Here is a 13,803-nt window from a genome sequence, read left to right as displayed (position 1 = left end):
CTGGATAAGAGGAGACCAGACCAGTGCACTTCTCCTAGCAACCAATATCAGTCAGCAAAGAAGGCATGTCATCTGCTCAAAGGGAAAACGGAAGAATTTGGGGTCATACAAAGGCAGACACATGTTCTTTTGCATTTGATCCCAAATTGATTATCAAAAAGGATTCAGTAAATGCTAAATAATTCTGTTTTATATGAATGTTAACAGTCCACAGAATTAAATATCAGCCTTTCCACTTGCTATGCCTTGGAAGCCTTTCCAGCTTCCAAATGCTGGTCCAATTCAATTCATTCAAATGTTCAGTATTTTTTGATTTTCCAACACCCCCCCTTCCACCCCTCAAAATTCATAGAGATTGCACCTCCCAGGTATATCCTTGAACCTCTTGGACTATTTCAAATGCAAAATATGCATAAACTCGTACAGCACCCCATGTTCAAAAGTTTAGAATTGAATCTTGAGAGATAGAGGATAAAAGCAATTGCCTAGTCGTCTTATTTTGCATGCCATGTTTAGCTGTTGATTAGAAAAATAGAAACCACTTTCTGAAAAGAAAAGTTGAACAAACTTGGATTTTAAATTTAACAGGATGAGACACATTTACTGAGGGTCTCAAAAATCTGGAGTTTCATAAGATCGAACTGATGAACATCACAGGTGTTACAGTTTAACTAAAAAGCACAGTAATAATTTTTATAGCCTGGAAAATGTTCTTCTTAAAATAAAAGCTGTTTGTTGGCTTTTAAGTAGAGGGCAAGCATCAAACAACTCAGAAGTTGATTCACATCTCAGAGCAATGCTTATATGGGATGGTGGGGGTTGGAGGGAGTGTAGTCTTTGCCCCAAATCTGTATCCACATGTTGTACATATTTTTCCCATTCTCTTCCCTTTCATTTTGTATTACAAGTTGATATGACCCAGGCTTTCAAATCACAAAGGCAGACTTAAACACTTAAAAACATACTTAGCTACAAAATGACCTTCACGTTTTCATGATGGCAAGTGAGGAACTCCCCAGTTAAATCTGTTAGCACTGCTTTTCTGGTAAGTAATTCAACAGCATTTGTTAGAAGAAAAGGAACCTGCAAAACTCAAATGAATGAAAGCTTGAATATGAGTGAGTGGAAGGCTCAGGTACCATTGAAATACTTTCTCATTGTCAGTTTTCAATTTGAGATTATTATTATAGTGAAAAAAAGTTCTGAGACTATCAAATTCAATGTTCTAACTCCTCACAGACCTTTCTGCATGGAAAAAAAAAGTGCTGAGGAATGTTAAATCACCTGGCATTTTCTTTTTAAAAGGTTACATTCTTAGTTTCTCTTCCATTCAATGATCCCATGGGGGAGGGGTTCACATAACTGGCATTTGGGTGATGGTGTCTCCTTGTAGTTGTTGAGTTCAAAGATGTTTTAAAATAGATAAGCTGTTGCACATTGAGGGAGGGGGAGGTGAAATGCTTTCTCCAGTTTAATAGGTCAATAATGAACTCGTTTTGTAATATCTATATTGTTATTCCATAATATGCTAAAGCTCATTTTAAAATAAAGATAGAAACACCATTTAGAATGCCTGTTGCTAAGTTCATCCTGAATTTCCCTTAATTTTATGTAACCCTGTAAACTATATTCAATAATTATCAGATATATCTAAACAAATTAGTTTAACTGTATTCTACCATTTGCTATCATCTGGAAATACGTAATATAAAACTTTAAAGGTGGTCGTAACCTTGATTTCTACAAGTTATAACCTTTTCTCTATAAAGAAAGCCTCCTGATTTAATTTTCTGGAAGTCAAAAGTTCTCCCATTTTTTTGAACATATTTATGAACAATTTAATTGGCTATAGCTGTTGCATGGGTTTTGGACAAATCCTTTAAATTCCAAAAGGTTTCAACTGGGTGTTCCTTGTTCAAACTTGAAAAGGAGTGCAATGAAATAGTATTCCATTTTCTCCAGCTCATTTCCAAAAAGGTGGGGAACCAAAAACTACTGAAAGAAAACCCACATCAATGCTAACAACAGAAATTAAAAAGTGGCTGTTAACTCAAACATCGCTAAAACTGCTAGGTGGCAGATGGTTCTAGTTACAGTGGTCATAAATGAAGTACATTGGCTTATGACTAATTTTTTTTTGTATATATTTTTTTTAATTCCATTTACACAGAAAGACACAGTTAAGTACCACTGGTCATTAGTAATGAAAGTGGATGTGAATCATAAGACTAGTGAATTTATCTTCATGGTACTCAACAGCAAAACCACCAAGTAAAACTAGTCTGGATAAAATGTAAATCAGTCGACATGAACCAAAATGCAGGGTTATACAAGCACATTCTATTTGTTAACAAATTGCTATTTGCAGCACACCTCTCTTGTTTACTCCTTTCGTTCATAACTCTGCTCACTTGGGAATACCCTTTGTTCTGTAATCAGTATATGATGCAATGGAAACACATGTCAGAGCACATTTGTCACTCTTGCATAGGTGTGGCCACAGATGAGTCCCCATTAAGTGATCATAAAAGTTCTTAATCAGTCAAAGATTTGTGCTCGAAAGATTATAAAAAACTATCATGAAATGCATCTCAAATGTAGTCCATAATTAGCCCGATAGCTAGAGTCCTCTTAAATTCATATATAGTCCATACTGGGAAGACAATAATAACTTATGTAATAAAAATATAATAAAAAATAACAGTTAAATGGTGCTTATTAAGTACTAGACACTGCTCAGAACATTTTACATATAATTTATATATATATATCATACGTTACATACATACACATATAAATATGTGTAACATATATATACATATATTTTTCTTATGTATTCATTATTCCTCATATTAACTATATGAGATAGGCACTACTATCATACCCACTTTACAGATAAGGACTCAGAGGCATAAAATGGTTAAATTACTTGCTAAAACTAACTCGGAATGTTTGTTGACTGTCTTTCAGTAATCATCTTATACTTCTTCCCCTATGTACTAACTGTGCTACAATTTAACTAAGCCTGTTGCCTTTCCATCGCACAGCTTTGTCATCTCCATGGTGTTTTTCCTGTATTCCTTTTGCTTTACTGCATTTTCCATTTTTCTGCCTATTAAAGCCACACTCTTCCTCTAAAGCCCACGTTAAGTGACGCATTTAGGTTGACTCTTACCAGATTGCACCAGCTGGAAATCATCTATTCCCCTTCTGAGTTCCCACACTGCTGTATACACTTTCAATCATTTACCAGAAACTACTTTTGTGTTAGTGACTCAAATTTTTGTTATCTTCTTGAAGGTAGGAGTAATCTCCCTTACAGGTCATTATGTTCCACACAGAGGCCCAAGCAAGTTGCCTTGATATAATTATGTGCTCAAGAAGCATGTGCTGAATCAAATAAATAACCTCAAAATACCTCAAGCTAACTCTCTTGTTGACATGATCAGAAGACAGCTGATCTTTTTCAGTAACAAGAGTCTGGAACTCATGCTAAGGGGTTCCCAAGGCTGAAAAGTTGGGGCGAAAAAGTCTGTGAAGAGATGCGTGGTATAGAGATAAAACATGCCTGGACTCTAGTTTCAGTTCTGTCACTAAGTAGCAACGTGATCTGTGATAAGATATACAGAATCTCTAAGCTTCAGTTCTCCATAAGTCCAACAGATGACAGAGTCATACTGGTAAATGCAAAAACTTCTAGTTCTGAGAGCTATTATTCTATGATTTATATTTAGTATTGTTGAAGAATCTGCTAAATGCAAAAAGTTCAATTTGGGTTAATTTCACTTATAAAACTTTACAAAACAATTGAAGAATATTTAGAAGATGATCACGAAAGGGATTAGAAATTAGGACTACTGGAAATTCAAAGTATGTTATTATAACACCAAATTGTTTCACCATAACACATCATATACAATTCATAAAGATCATTCAGCATTTTCTTTCCAAGGTGAGTTTTAAAAATCTATTTATCCATACAGTGCCAATAGGAATGTAAAATGGTAAAGTTGCTTTGGAAAACAGTCCTGAAGCTTTCCAAAAGGTTAAACATAGAGCTACTATATGACCCAGCAATTCCACTCCAGGTATACACCCAAGAGAAATGAAAACATGTGCACACAAAGATCAGTACACACGTTCACAGCAGGATAATTACAATAGCCCAAAAGTGGAAGCAACCTAAATGTCCATGAATTGGCAATTCAAAGGATAAATGACATGGAATACTATTCAGCAATAAAAAGGAATGAAGGACATCTGATATTTGCTACAACATGGATGATCCCTGTAACATTAGGCTAAGGGAAAAAAGCTAGTCACAAAAGACTAGATGCTGTATGCTTCTATTATATGAAATGCCCAGAATAGACAAATCTACAGAGATAGAAAATAGATTAGTAACTTCCTAGGGCTGGGGAAGGAGTGGTAGATGAGGAGTAGGATATAGGCTTTCTTTTTATCAATGATAAATAGTTCTAAAATTAGACTGTAGTAATAGTCACACAATTCTGTGACTATGTTACAAAAAACACTGAAGTGTACACCTTATGTGGGTGAATTATATGGTATGTGAATTACATCTCAATAAAGTTGTTGAGGAAAAAAATGTTTAAGTAGCAAAATTTAGAGAATGTCTATGTTGGTCTTTATCTCAGTTTTAAAAAATAAATTTTCTAGTTAAGACTCCTTCAAGTTATTTTATTAAAATCAAAAGCAGACCCTACTGCCAAATTCTTAAGTGCATCTCAGTTTAGTATGATAACAAACAGGGCTCTGTACATGATAATTGTAACTGACAGCACAAGATCACCCCCATGACTGGGGATATTGCTTTTAATCTCCCTCTTCTTTTTCACTTATTAGTGAGCAGTAGGTTTGGAGACTAATTTTAGAAGTAATCTGCTTAATTCTATCTTTGAGTTAGGGTAATTACTTTGGTCTGTGGCTAATGCATAAATGGAAACCTGTCCTAAACGTATAGTGTAGATATCATCATAAAAGCCAACATTCCTTAGTGTGGAGGATGTGTTATGGTGCTACTAAGGCACATCAGGACAATTTGAAGGAAAGCCCTATCAAAATACACACACAGACCCTCAAAAGAGTTCTGGAAAACAGAGCAGAGCAGTATGGGCATTGGCGGAGAGAGACCATGGAAGCTACCAAAAGGTCAATTTTTATTCTCTGCCAGGAGAAAGGCAGAATATGAAATCACTGACAATCATGATGTCATTCATGCCAAAATGAGAGAGAGAGAGAAAAACCCAAAAAAATAAAAATAAATAAACCTAGTTCAAATGGTAAATATTTCCTGTGTTGGGCTGTGGCATGAAAATAGACATCTCAAAAGCACACATTTTCATTTATTCAACAAATACTTGGGTATCTACTGTGTCATCCAATGCTCTAGGCACTAGAAGAACACTAGTAAACATGATAAAGCTAAGGGTCTCCTACCCTAGGCACTCAGGGGAAGAGTTAGACAATAAATAAACTAAGATTTCTACCTATCTATTGCTGGAAGAAAATTCTGTATGGGTCTCTCATATTATTAGACATCCTGCTAAGAGAGGCATTAACTACTCTTTTATTCCAAACTATCCTTTCAAGGATATTTATATAGCAAAGAGTCTTCTAAAATAGAGATAGTCTCTCTTGAGAGCAGAAGGCAGGTCTGCTTTCTATCCAATATAGTCAAGACAATGTCTTTCCTCCAGTGCAAAGGTTAGGCATGTTTCCTTATTGCCCATTGTAAAATATCCAGGTTCCCAAGTTGAGGGTACCTCAGCTGCAAGGAGAACCCACTCTATGTGAATCATCTACCGGGGCCTCCCTGCATCACCCCCAAGGGACTTCAGGGGCAAGGGAAATCAGTATAAACATGAAGTCAGGCTGCTTGCTGTGGTATGACTAATGAAGTCCATCATCTCTAACCCAGGAATCATGTATCTTCTGCCCCATTCATGAAGTTGTGGCAGTCTAACTTATCTGGCAAGTAGGATAAGATGTCACTCCTTCATGGTTGTTTACACACATACATATACAAATACGCACTTCCAGAAGGTGATAACTGCTATGAAATAAAAAAAATTAAGACAAGTAAAGGAAGTAGTCCAACAGTGTTTTAGGAGAGCAATTTTAAAAAAAGAAATGATATTTGATGGGCGCTCGTTAAATTAATTGAAACACTTACCCATGCAAAGATCTGGAGAGGCACATCCAGGCAGAAGAACAAATGCAAAAGCCCTGAGTCAGGAACATAAATTTAAAAACAAAATTCTAAATCCAGGTTCTGGGTAGGGAGTATGATCAGATGAGATTAAAGAGGCAGAGAATGGTCTAAACTTGAATAGTCTTGAAAATCATTGTGAAGAGTTCTGGATGGAAACCATTAGAAAGTTCTGAGCAAGGAAATGCTCTCCTCATACATACACATTTTTAAAAGGTCCCTCTAACTACTATGTGGAGAACTAACTAGGATAGTTATTAAAGTGTAGGGAGAGGAGGAGCAGGAATAGAAGCAGGATTATCATTTTTTCAGGCTATTGCATTAGTCCAGGTTTTAACCAGGATGGTAATGGTTGAGTTAGTAAGAAACATTTGGTATCTAATTATTTGAAAATGTATCAAAACAATAAAATGAGTTAATGGATGTTTACAGGGATTGATAAATGATAGATACATGGTAATCAAGTCAAATAAAATAGTGGTAGAATATAGGTGGGGGTATCTGAGTGTTTACTATACAATTCTTTCAGCTTTGTTGTATGTTTGAAAATGCTTTTAATAAAATGTTGCAGAAAAATCAGAAACACACACATAAAATTGTTGGTTTCAATAGTGTTTCAAAGGGTTTACTAACAATTTGGATATAGGCTGTGAAGACAAGTCAAGAATGATTTCACAGGGGGTCATGAAAACCCCTGTGAATAATAATGTCATTTATTGAGCTGGGGATGATTAGCAAGAGAAGTAGATTCTATCCTGGGCTGCTTGAGTTTAATATATTCTTTTTGTTCCTTTTTTTATTGAGATATACTTGATATATACCATTATATTTGTTTCGTGTACAGCACGATTCAATCTCTGTATACACATTGCAAAATGATCACCACGACAAATCTAGTTACCAACCAAATTTGATATATTCTTTTTAGATTTCACACAAAAATATCAAGTAGTCAGCTGGATATGTCAAACACTATTCCAGATACTGTAGATACAACAATATATAGAAGATCCAAATTGCACCCTGATGGAATTTATGATGGAATTATACCATGATTAGGGAAATTTAAGAAGTATAGCATAAAGATGTATCTAAAAACCATGCCACTAGATGAAAGATCTTTAGATTTATGAGCAAATGGAGGACAAAACACTAAGAATTGAGGCAGAGCTGAGCCCACCACTGTTTTGGGTTAGAAATTGTTATTTTGGATGAATATGATACACTTTGGATCCTATTATTCAATCTGTATTATAGTATAACACACTGATGAAAGAGTTCATGGGGATTTCTCCTTAAAAGAGTTTATGTAATCATTCATTTATGCTCTGTTCAATTATTTAAAAAATAAGAAAATCAGTATCAACATCAAAATTGATGTAGGCTTTTAGGTCTACACCTGGTGATACTGTAAAAAACATAATATTTTTCTTAAAAAATAAATCTGTAAAATGGCGCTTTGTAAGTTTTCATTGCCTGCTTGAACTCAGATCTGTAGAATTCTGTTGCTAAAACTGGAAAAAGATGGAATCTATACAAGATAAGTTTGCATAAATCTATATAGTACTGTAAAAGAAAATCAAGACCTCAATTGGATATATCCCAAGGCAAAATATTATTAACATATCTTCTTTAAATGCAGATTTTCTAAATTGTTAGAAACACCCTAACCTATTTTTTTTTCTCTTCAAATTCTTCTTTAATTCTTTCCACCAGGTCCAAGAAAGGAGCGAAAGAAGACGAAATGGAGGAGGAGGAGGAAGTGGAGGAGGAAGAGGAGCAACAGCATGAGCAGGAGGAGAGGAGGAGTAGGAGGAGAAATAAGTAACAGGAAAATCTTTTTTTCTAATACTCTTCAAAAACCAATCACACAAGTGCGGTAAATTTATCTCCTATAGTTTCAGGAACTATTGACACATACAACATACATAAGCTCCCTTCATTATTATATATGAATTTAAATTTACCCAGTGTGCTCACATGTCTATAATTTTATTGTCAAAGATGCTAGTTTATACAGACTACTCTGGGATGAAATGACCAGAATTGTTCTTTTTGTATAATCATGGCTTTTTTCCTTTAGGATACTGTTTTTTGATGTTCTAAGAAATCCTTTTGGTTTATGGTCCACATATTACCTAGAATCAAAGGTTATTCAAACAAAGCCAATTCCAATGTGATGTTACTGCATAGTTGCAAGAACAAATTTCAGGTTACTTACATGCAATTTAAGTCTGAAATGGACTACATATGGCTATGATAATGAGCCCATTACTGAAAGAAGCACTTCAGTGAAATGTATAAACCTTATGAGATTATACATCTGCAATGTGCACACGCATTATCTTTATCTCCCCAAATATCACATGTGCCATTTTCACTGAAGAATAGTTCAGGATTAAAGAAAACTATTCTCACTCTAAGAACATCTTTTTACAAGTATTGTAAAATTACTGAATTGACACAATGTATATGTAGGAAATAAATGTAATTAATTAGTCTTGTGATGGTTCCTATTAGTTCCCTGCAAAACTATGTTCTTAATTAAAAATATAGAAAATCTGGAGTACAAAGGCTAAATTCAATACATATCCTCTTATGTAATAATCAAGAAAAATCTGCATTTGGTTAATTCATCTGAATCGAAGGAGAAAACCTTTATTTATATCCCAATTAGAAAAGTTTGTCCTGTACTTCTCAACTAACTTAATATTTATTCTCTGTGGATTCCTACAGGCAGAAGATACTAAAAAAATCATAAATAACATTAGCACATATCTCCTATGAGGAGGTAAAACTCTAACATTTTTCATATACTATAAAAATGCACATATAAATAATCCACCAAGCAAATTTCAATGCAAATCTATGTATCATTTGTCACTGAATAAAATTAATTTCTGTGTCTAGTACAAGGATAGTCAGTATATCTTTGAAATGGTACAAGCTCCTCTAAATTTGAAATTCATGGAGAGAATAAGCACACACTTCTAAGCAGGATAATAAGTAAATAGAAATCAAAGAATCCTGGAAAACTAAGAAACCCAACCACCTCCTTATGTATGTGAGCACTTAGTCTCAGTGTGTTGAAACAGCCTAGAGGGCAGTGTTGTCTACATTCCAAATTTGCAACCATCCCCTTGGAGAAGCTGTCATCGTTCTAGAGTACAGCAAAGGCAATCCAATGTCAAACTATGACTTACATAATATTTCAATCAGTATCCAGATTTTCCTTTGCTTTTGACATAGTAGATGCTAAATATAAAAACTACTTTCACACACAGAATAAGTTAATGGCACCTTTTCAACTCCTCAACCTTGGGCATTTTTTTACTAAATTGTCATGAACTTTGCTGCATAATTGTGACCCAGACACAAACTTCCTTCCCCCTTATCCTATAATATAAAATCAGAAGAAGGGTCCTAGGTGTGTCTTCAGAGCAGCAAGGGCGAGGTGCGGGGAGAAGGAAGAAAAGAGGGGAAGACAGGGAAAGAAGGGAGGGAGGCAGGCTGAGATGGAGGGAGGGAGGGAAACGAAGCCTTGCTATGCTGTTCCAGCAAGCTGGTTAATTGCATTTGTTTCATATATTTCCAAACACACTGGTACATTAATTACGTTCTGTAACACCAAGCTCTTCTGATTCCCTCTGTCACTTTCACTGAGCAATTTAATTGTATTCTTCCTGGCCACACACCGATTCAAAAAAGAAAATGGTGATAATTCTGTAGTCTACTATATAGTTTATATATGCATTTCTGGTATTGGAATATGTAAATTAAAGGTTCACGAGAACATTAACAAAAAAAGTTAGTCTTTTTATGATGATAAGCAGTTGGGACAAATATGTAAAGCTCTTTGTTATGGTAATGGAATGTATTTTCAAGGTGAATGTATTGAAAAAATGCATGGTGAATGGTTAGATATCATTACAGATATTGCCACAGTACAATTCACAATGATTAATTCCTAAATATCCACTACTTAGAAGGGAAAAAAGAGAGAAGCAGTATGTCCACATGAATGCCTGCCTGCTTTCGCTGGGTGGCAAAGGTACTCATGTAGTCTATGATTGAAAACAGCCACTTGACAGTAGGTAAACTCATCTGTATTGCTTCATGCTTATAGAGAGCCTTCCTTTTTGAGTCTGATACATTGGGTTCTGTGCAGCAGTAGCTGCCAGGAACAAAGTTAGCTCCTAGAGGTGAGCAAAAATAGTCAGTGTCCCAAGTAATGAATTCGTCCACAATGCAAATGCTGGAGGAAAGTTTATGTAGCAACAAGCTCTGTGATGGCTCAAATATTTTAACCAATAAAAACTCAGATTACTTACAAGTAATAAAAAATCTAAAGTACCACCATCCACATTTTCAGGAAAAGAAAATATGCTGTAGTCTTCTCTTTAGGCCAATTCTTTCTTTTGATGTAACAATTAAAGTGCCTAGAAGGTTAACAACAAATGTTCTCTCGATTTTCTTCTTTTGAACAAACAAAAAGAGTATTAATGATTACTTCCACTGTCATTCAAAAGAGCTACAAAGAAGGATTTTGCATTTCTCTCACAAGAAACCGACATCCTGTGAAAATATCCCGGGAAACCAAATCTGAACAAAAGACAGGAGAATCAGAGGCAGAACACTGTCTGCTTGACATACTGACTCCAGCGAGAGGGAGACACCTACAGCACCTGTTTTAGATCCCCATTGTGTTTGCCACTGGGGACTGATCTGAGGGGTCGGCGTGCACAGCCAGCCCGGAGCTTATGCTCCCCCCTTCCTGGAGCCTCGCCCAGTCTTACTTTTGACAGTTTTCTCCTTATGATCTAAATTCTTCATTCTGGTTTCACGCTAGGAGAGCACCGACCAGCATGCTGATGATAGACAATGATTCCTCAGATATTCTGTCTCAAATTCTTAACACACGTAATGGTCCTGGGAGTGTCTATTACTATTTTTCTTCACTTGAATTTCTAAACCAAAGTTCAGTTTCAAGAACAAACACAAGAGCAGGCTCAGGAATATGTGACTTGCTTAAGAGAATGACTTCAACATTTGTTTTTCTAACAAAACTTAAAGTCCATCATTTATTATTCAACTAAATTAATTACCTAAATTGCAACAATAACAATGGGGGTGATACTAACTTTCCACTTGCAGCAGTTTAGAAACAAAGGACTTAAACTCTGCCCCCCACCAAAAGCCCCTGTACCTGGCCAAAATGGACTAAACAACATGTCATTTTATTTATAGCCCACATCCCAGTTAGAAAGGAACGGTTTTTTGGGGGGGTTGGGGAGGATGGGGAGGATGAAAGCATTTTTAACTCACCATCAACCGGAACATATAAAAATCCACAGAGCAGTAGTTGTGTAAACATCAGCCGACTCATTTTGACATATTAAAAAGGATCCAGATTGTTTAAGAAACCAATCCCAGAGAGCAAAAGTACAAAAATAAGTATCAAAAAAAGAGGTAGGTCCAAAGTTTAGACTTTCCTAGATGCTAATTAAAGTCAAAACAGCAAATCGCAAGATCAGAAGGGGTTAGTGAAGAGTGTTGAAGGGGACACATTTAGATCCATCCAGATTAACAGGACACTCCAAAGACTGCTGTATTTCCACACTCTGGCTCCCTAAATTCCCCAAAATTCAGCCCAGCCGGAGGGATTATTCAAGTGTATCTAACCCTCTCTCCTTAGGCTCCATTGCAATCCAAAGCCAAGTTCTTTCTTCAGAAGTCAAGAAGACGAAGGGGGAGGAAAAAGACCTAATTCCTAGAAAGTGTTCCACAACTTGCCAGGGCACTGCGGAAAAAACCGTTGACCTGCCTACTGGCTTGCTTTCTCCGGGTCTCCTTCTCGGTAGCACCTCCACGTCCAGAGTTTTTCACTTAACTTCCATAAAAAGGATGTGTCAAAGCAACACTTTGCAGGCGGGCCGACTTGGCGGGCCTCTCCTTTGCAGCCTCGTTGCCTCCCTCCACCTCTCCCGTTTCCAAAAGAGAGGCAAAGGGATACCAGGACGACTCGGCTGGAGAATCCGAACTCCTACGTGGTGGGGCTGAGGGAGGGAGGGAGGGGCAGGGCTGAGGCTGCGGCCGCCCTCGCGGGGACGCCTCAGAGCGACGGCTCACCCGGGCGGCCGCGGGCGAGCGCCCAGCGGGGACACCGAGCCAGGAGCTCGGGAGCCAGCGAGCAGGAGGGCGCGCAGCCCCGCCGCCAGGCGCAGTCCTGCAGCCCGCCCGGCTCCCGCGGCCCCACAGCAGAGCGTCCGCCTCCTCCAGCAGCTGCCGCGGGTGGAAGGACTTAAGGAGGGAAGGCGAGGAGGCGGGAGGGGAGGGGTGGGGAGGAAGGAGAGCTGCTTGGAGTCGGCCCCGGGAGGGGGGTGGGGGAGTGGAGGGTGCGCTAAGCCCTCCACCCCCGGACTCCGCCACCCGCGCGTGCTGGGGCGCCAGCCGGTGGGCCAGGGGAGAGGGTGGAGCTGGAGAGCTGCGGGTCCGAGGGTGACGGAAATGGACAAATTAGGAGCAGAGGCCACCGGCCAACTCGTTCCCCTTCTCCGCGCCTCCGCGTTCTCCCTCCTTCCCGCCTCAAGAGGGGATAGGTGGGCTCTAGCCTCCTGCTTCTCGCCGCGTCCCGTTTAATGGGCAGGTAATTTTCTCGGTGAGTGATTTCATGGAAGCCCTTCCTAATTATTCATCCCTCCGTCTGCCGGAGATGCACGCGCTTTCTGGAAAAGATCATCCTCCAGGACCCAGGGCGCAGCAGCTTCATTACCCGTTAAAAATCACACAAACACTCTTCACCTTTCAGCGAAATGAGAAGCTGAGCGGGAGAGAGAAAAGAAAAGGAAACAAAGTATAACCACCTTTTGGAGCGGTGAGGTTGTGTGGAGTGCTTCCTTACCATTAAAAAGGCACTAAAGAAACAAAAAAGAGGGGTGTACAGAAATCTCAAGCCTCCTCCGGCTTGTTTTAGCCAAGATCTATGGCCCCCTGAGGAATTCCGGGGGGAGAAGGGAGGGACAGGGGAGGCATACCCTCTTACGTTACTCAGTTGCCTTCTGACCCTTCAAAGATGAGTCTGACGCGGGATTGTGACATGCGAAGAGTTCAGCATAAGATGCTTAGGGTGGAGAACGGGTTAGAGAGCTTGGGGCGAGGGTACCCTTACCCTCCGGAGACTAGCACGCCTGAAAGGAAACTAGAAAACACAGAATTGAGGAAGGCTGAAAATCCAACAGAGCTAATAGAAGCTCAAAATGTGAATTCCTACCCAAAGATGAAAAAACCTTGAAAATTAAGGGGAAAACCACCAAGTGAATGCCATTCAGGACCGGGGGATTAAGGATGGCCACGGTGGACCAAAGGGATGCCAGTGTCTACGGTGCCGCTGGCGTGGCCGGTGTGGCCGGACCCACGTGTGATCACAGGCTCGCTGGGAGCTGTTTGATGCTTGTTCGGGTGATTAGAAGGCGGGTACAGGAACTCCTGCAGGTTCCTGAGCAGAGCTAAATATTAGATGGTGAGGCTTTAGTTCCCCCTACTGGAAATTATTGGTAGCGATTCTTTCGGTT

At 38.6% G+C, this 13,803-nt stretch overlaps 1 protein-coding gene across 6 annotated transcripts in view; it reads right to left on the bottom strand.

The window, feature by feature from the left end:
• The window catches only part of ROBO2 (roundabout guidance receptor 2), a 662,153-nt gene extending 649,067 nt beyond the window's left edge, over nucleotides 1-13,086 (bottom strand). For 3 of the 6 annotated variants that reach the window (XM_036881516.2, XM_057501769.1, XM_057501770.1), the window contains exon 1: nucleotides 11,558-13,086. In XM_036881516.2, coding sequence (XP_036737411.1) covers nucleotides 11,558-11,618 — 61 coding nt within the window. In that variant the 5' untranslated portion in view covers nucleotides 11,619-13,086. The remainder of the gene's footprint in view (nucleotides 1-11,557) is intronic. The other 3 variants (XM_036881519.2, XM_057501784.1, XM_057501777.1) reach the window with 2 other exon arrangements.
• Between the last annotated feature and the right edge of the window lie 717 nt (nucleotides 13,087-13,803).

Source organism: Manis pentadactyla, chromosome 1 (genome assembly GCF_030020395.1).
Source record: "Manis pentadactyla isolate mManPen7 chromosome 1, mManPen7.hap1, whole genome shotgun sequence".
Taxonomy (NCBI): Eukaryota; Metazoa; Chordata; class Mammalia; order Pholidota; family Manidae; genus Manis; species Manis pentadactyla.
This window is presented reverse-complemented; position numbering and strand designations above follow the sequence as displayed.